This window comes from Monoraphidium neglectum (genome assembly GCF_000611645.1).
Source record: "Monoraphidium neglectum strain SAG 48.87 unplaced genomic scaffold scaffold02139, whole genome shotgun sequence".
Classification (NCBI taxonomy): domain Eukaryota; kingdom Viridiplantae; phylum Chlorophyta; class Chlorophyceae; order Sphaeropleales; family Selenastraceae; genus Monoraphidium; species Monoraphidium neglectum.
Window position 1 is genome coordinate 5,993 of NW_014011489.1, and position 5,487 is coordinate 11,479.

The window sequence follows — 5,487 nt, forward strand, 5'->3', positions numbered from 1 at the left end:
GCCGGACTGGCCCGCCCGCGCCCGCCCGCCTCAACTGCTGGTTGCGCCAAGCTGCGTGGCCGGCGACCCGTCCCCGCATTGTGCACATCCGAAGCGGCGGGGGTCGAGGCGGCAACGTGGGGGCCGAAGGGCGCCAGCCGAGGGCGTGGCACGGGCGCTGCGTGCGCAGGCGCAGCGCCCAGCTCACGACGCGTAGTTGAAGCGCAGGTTGTCGGCGTTGGCAAACTTGCCCGGCCGCTTGAACATGCGCTCAGCGGCGCAGGGCAGGACCGAATCAATGGCGTCCTCTGTATGGGACAGCACGAACCGCGTGGTGTTGCCGGAGAGGGCGCCGCCCAGGTGCTTCAGCCGCCCCTCCCCGCCGCCGATGCCGGCAGCGCGCTGGATGTGCGCCGCGCCGCGCGCCGCGCCGCCGCCGGGGGACGGCGCGCCGTGGGGGAAGAGCGAGTGCGACATGAGGGACGCGACGGGGCCGACGAAGCCGAAGAGGTTGAGGACACGGGTTGTGTCGATGCCGCCGCCGCGCGTGGGGGCCGCCGCGGCGGCGCCGGGCGCCAGAGACGACGCGGGCGCGCGCGCAGGCTCCTCGTGGGCGCGCTGCATGTTGCTGCTAGCTGGCGGGGAGCGTGCCTACGCCCTTGGGGCTGAGAAGTGGCCGAGGGCGCGCCGTGCTGGGCGCGCTGCGCGGTTGTAGGCTGGCCGCCGGGCTGTCCGTAGGGCGTGCGAGGTACGGCGTGCGTAGGCAGGCCGTCACTACCACCAGCTTCGCTGCTGCCGAGCGCCGCAAGCGCCGGCCTGCTGCTGTCGCGGCTGCGCTGTAGGGGTGCTGTATACCAGATACAGCCCTGCCAAGGTGGGCACAGGTGCAATGTGAGGCGGCGCAGTTCCAGGTCAGCACAGGTCGGAGTCTGGAGGCGCCCGCTGTGGCGTCAGGCGCGGCGGAGCCGACGCGCGCAAAACGCTTCCCGGGCCTTCGCGGCCATAGATATCAATCCCTAGCTATGTCATCGACTTTAACGCGCTGTCTGTTGCCCCCAGAGGAGCCGTCTGAGGGGTTTCGCGCAGACAGACAAAGTATTTCTGTGAAGCACCTGCTGCCCACCTTTACTGGAATGCCACAAGGATCCTGGCAGTTTTAACAAGCGTCCTTGCGCGACCGAGCTGCGCAAGGCTGTGCTGCTGGGTGCGGTCGGACTGGAACAAGGTACGCGAAAGAGGCGTGTAGGAGGAGTATGCAGGTTGCGATGTGGCTGCCAATAATACCAAGATATGATTGTGAAGGAAGCGATCCCCAAATGGACCCTGTGTAGGATGTTGGGCCCACACCGGCACGGGTGCGTCGGTGACCCCGTGGCCTGTCGAGGACGACCGTAGATCGCGTCAAAAGGCTTGTCACAACGCATATGAAACTCGATCGGCGTTGTGAGACTGAGGGGCCCGTGCGTGGGTCGCCGCCAGCTTTGTCACGCGATTCGCCACTGCCGCCACCACTGCGCTTTTGGTGCACTTTCTTGCAAACGGCGGGTCGTATGGTGACTGGAGGACATCAAAAGGCTTCCTCACCTGTTACAAATAGCTTCAAGAGACATCTAGGCCTGTAGCGAGCCGTGCAGACTGCAGGAAGGTCAACCGTCCCGATTCAAGTGACCGGGCGGGCTGACAGCAACAGCTGCGGACTTACCAAGCGCAAACTGCAGCAGGGCCAAAGCTGCGCTGTGTCGCGGCGCAGCGAATCGAATTCAAATCAACATGCCTGTGCGGCGCAGGCCTACAACCCCAGCCCAGTGAATATGCCAGGCGAAAGCGGCACCAAGGGCAAAAACACATCGTGCGCGTGCTCGCCGTGGGGGTTACCGGGCCCGACCTTGTCTTGGCGCTGCGTGCAGGGGGTTGTGGGCACCAGAAAAGGTGGCAGGTGTGAGGAAATATTCTCGGACGGGTCAGGAGCCGCTGCAGGCTGCTCTGCGGTGTGACCAGTTGAGCGTACCGCCCCGCTACAGCCTGCCATCGTCCGCGGTTTGCCGGCCCGCTTATTGATGTCGATAGTGGTGCCGTCGGCCCGCACTGATACTCGCACGACGGCCCCAACGCAGCCAGCGATGCAGCAAGCAGGCCGCGCTGGGTGGGTGAGCATTGTTCACGTACCACCCATCACAGGCGCAGGGCGGGCCCACACCTGCGAGTAATCTGCGTCCACCACCCTCAGCACCAGCTCCGGCCCCACTGCCTGCGGGCCATCCAGCACTGCGGACTCGTCATGCGTCCACCACACGCCCTCCTGGCCGTCCTGCTGCTCCGCCACGACCAGAGGTTCCACCAGCAGTGCGCCGCCCTGGGTCGTGTCGGCCACCAGGCCCAGTCGCACCCTCTGCTCCGCCCCTGCCGCGGAGATGCCAGCAGCTGAGCCCTGCTTTGGCGGTGGCTCAAAGTATTCGATAACGTCCCAAAGGCCTGGCGAACCCTGCCCGGCGGCAGCAGGGGTGCAGCCGCGAAGGCGCCGCAGCGCGACAGCGCAGGTCGGACGGTGCTCCGGGCGCCGCAGCGGAACAACGAACGCAGTGTTCAGAGTCAAGGCCTGATAGCGGGCCCTCAGCATTTCTTGGGAAATGAACGACACAATGGACGCGGTCTGCGTGCCTCAATTGGTCCGAGACTGTGAGCACGGAGCCTGCTCGCAGCGACCCTGCCAATGATCGCCCACTGAAAATGCAGGGCTATCTAGAACCATTTGATTAATGGAGCGACGTTGGTAGGCTTGTCGGGGCTGGACTGTAAATTTTGAGAAATGTTTTCGCAGGGCGCTGTCAGGTGCGCCATCCTTGCATGGACGATGATCTGTTGCTGCCGATGTTCGCAGGGCGGCAAGAATAATGACAGCATTTTGACAAGCTTGTGGCAGTGGTGGGGACAAGCATGTCAGACAATATGCGACCCCTGCTGTCGCCCGTTTGACCACGTCAAAGCTTTTGACCAAGAAAGCCCAGGACATTCCATGGGCATGTCGTGTCGCCTTTTTGCCGCAGGAAATCCTGAAGGAACTCAGGCAAAGTGAAAGTTGCGTGCCTGATCATGATGTATGTGTGCCACTCGCCAAAATGCGACCAGGACCTCACCGTTCTGCACCACCAACAAACGCCACCCCCTTGCTACCTCAACGTCGTCACCTGGCACACCCTTGCTTTTGATTTAGCCTAGTTTACCCCTGACCCCGGAGACCTCCTGATGTGCCCCGTTCTCCCTTGGGCTGCCTCAGGGAGCCCCTAGGGAGAGTGCGGCACCGTACATCACTATGGCAACCTGCCATGTGGCCTGCTGAGCACGGCTTGCCTGGCAGGATAGAACAAGCAGTGCCTGATACAGGACATGGACCTTGAATGGCGCGACATGTACCGGCAGCAGGTGCGTATAAATGACACTTGATCCTCATGCAGCGCCGCTGGGACGGGGAAGCGGGTGTGCGCTTTCTCAATCAAAGCTTGCAGCTGGCGCCACGACCATTCAGGTCGCTGCCTGTAAGACATTTTTGATTTTGTATGGTTCCGGGATGAGGCTGGCTTGCAGATCGCCAGCTGCAGTTTTTCAATCTGCGCGCTTGATCTGCGTCGTCAACCCAGTGGTGCCATCACTCACGAGGTCGCGAAGGGACTCGGCTGTCAAGGTCATGGAGCGCTACTTGACGCGCACGGCGCCCAGCATGGCAGCATTCGGGGCGCAAGCAGCGGCACCCACGGTGCAGGCAGTGCCGGAGGTGCGCACGTGCTGTCTGATGCATGCGAGGCGTGCACCAATGCTGTCACCAATCAAGGCAGTCGCCATCATGGCACTACAACGCAAGCAGGCGCGCAGCAAGCGCCGCGCTGCCGCGAATCCACCCCGCCGCAGCCCATCTCCCTAGCAGCTCTGAGCGTCAACCCGTCATGCCCCCAACCGCCACCCCAAGGCCGACGACGAACGCCTGCTGTCGCTGCTGCAGCAGTACTGGGGGTACCGCGCCTTCCGGCCGCCCCAGCTGGAGGTCATCCGCGCCGCCATGGAGGGGCGCGACACCCTCGTAGTCATGGCCACGGGCGGCGGCAAGAGCCTGTGCTACCAGGTGGGCGGGCGCTGGGGGTGCCGTCAGCAAATGGCCCCTCCTACCATCGATTCAAGACGGTGCACGCTGCGATTTGTCATCCTTGGAGGGCCAGTTCGTGGAGGCAATTGCAATCATACTACTGTCTCGATGAGTAGCTGGCCCTAAACCCCGCCACCCGCTGCACGACGAGCCCGGCGCCTCTCCCCCACTCCTCCCTCCCCGAACCGCCCCCTTGACCCCTTCAGGTCCCCGCCCTGGCGATGGGCCGCACCGTCCTTGTCGTCAGCCCCCTGATCAGCCTGATGCACGACCAGGTGGAGGCGCTCAACGCGCGCGGCGTGCCCGCAGCATTCCTCGGCAGCGCCCAGACCAACCAGGAGGTGGGGGCGGCCTGACACTGGCGTGATGGCGGCCCGGCGACTAGCTGACGACGATCTCATGGGGATAGCGACGGCAGCGGCCATGTTGTGTGGGCGTGCCATATGCCCGTGAGGCTGCTCGATATGGGCCGGTCGGCGGGCCGTGCGCCCGCGTCCTCCCAGCCGCCGCCGACGCAGGCCGGCAGCGGCGGGGCGCGGCCGCGCTCACCCTCTGGCCGCGCGTCCCGGCCGCAGATCAAGCGGCACGCCTGGGCGGGCGAGTACGCTCTGGTGTACGTGACGCCTGAGCTGGTGACCAGCAGCCCGGAATCCCTCAGGAGCCTGCACGCCGCCAAGGTGTGACGCAGCCGTGCCCGGCGCCTGCGGCCTGCGATTGCGCGCGGCGGCTGCTTGGGGGCAGGCCGGGGGCGCGCGCGGGGGCTGATGCGGGGCCCCCGGACGGTCGCGTGCCGGGCTACCTGTGCGCTCCCAGCTGGTGCAGGCACAGCGAACGGCAAAGCGCGCGCGGCGGATGCGAGGCGCCCGAACTGCGGGGTGGGCCGCGCGCCAGGCTGAGCGCTCGGGGACGGTGCAGGCACAGCACAAGACGAAGCGCTGCTCACCCTACATGCCCGACCCTACGTTTCTATACTCTTCAAACATATACATCATACCACCGGCAACCCCGCAGGGCATTGGGCTCATCGCGGTTGACGAGGCCCACTGGTGCGCGCAGCACGCCAATGCCTCACTACACGCGCTTTCCAACTCGCCGCCCTTTGCGCCGTGCCTCTGGCGCGCCCGCTCAGCTATCCACTGGCCAGGGCCTGCTGCCCCACACGACGCACTCAAGCTCAACAACAGGCCTCGTGATCGCATCATGTTCTCATCCGCCCACCATCCCCATGCGCCCACCATCCCCATCTGCCCAGCATCTCCGAGTACGGCCACGACTTCCGCCCGGCGTTCCGCCAGCTGTCGACGCTGAGGGACACGCTGCCTGGCGTCCCCATCATGGCGCTGACCGCCACGGCCACGCAGCGCGTGCGGCAG

The 5,487-nt window shown here is 65.2% G+C and overlaps 2 protein-coding genes across 2 annotated transcripts; one reads left to right on the forward strand and one right to left on the reverse strand.

Moving 5' to 3' along the window:
* Positions 1-183: 183 nt before the first annotated feature.
* MNEG_9992 (hypothetical protein) lies at positions 184-603 on the reverse strand (the record flags this gene model as incomplete). The annotated part of the gene is made up of 1 exon (XM_014041536.1): positions 184-603. One exon carries the CDS (start codon positions 601-603, stop codon positions 184-186), a length of 420 nt encoding a protein of 139 aa, XP_013896990.1.
* A 3,058-nt stretch (positions 604-3,661) lies between these two features.
* On the forward strand, positions 3,662-4,797 carry MNEG_9993 (ATP-dependent DNA helicase recQ; the record flags this gene model as incomplete). Its single annotated transcript, XM_014041537.1, has 4 exons — positions 3,662-3,748; positions 3,941-4,093; positions 4,321-4,455; positions 4,690-4,797. 4 exons carry the CDS (start codon positions 3,662-3,664, stop codon positions 4,795-4,797), a joined length of 483 nt encoding a protein of 160 aa, XP_013896991.1.
* Between the last annotated feature and the right edge of the window lie 690 nt (positions 4,798-5,487).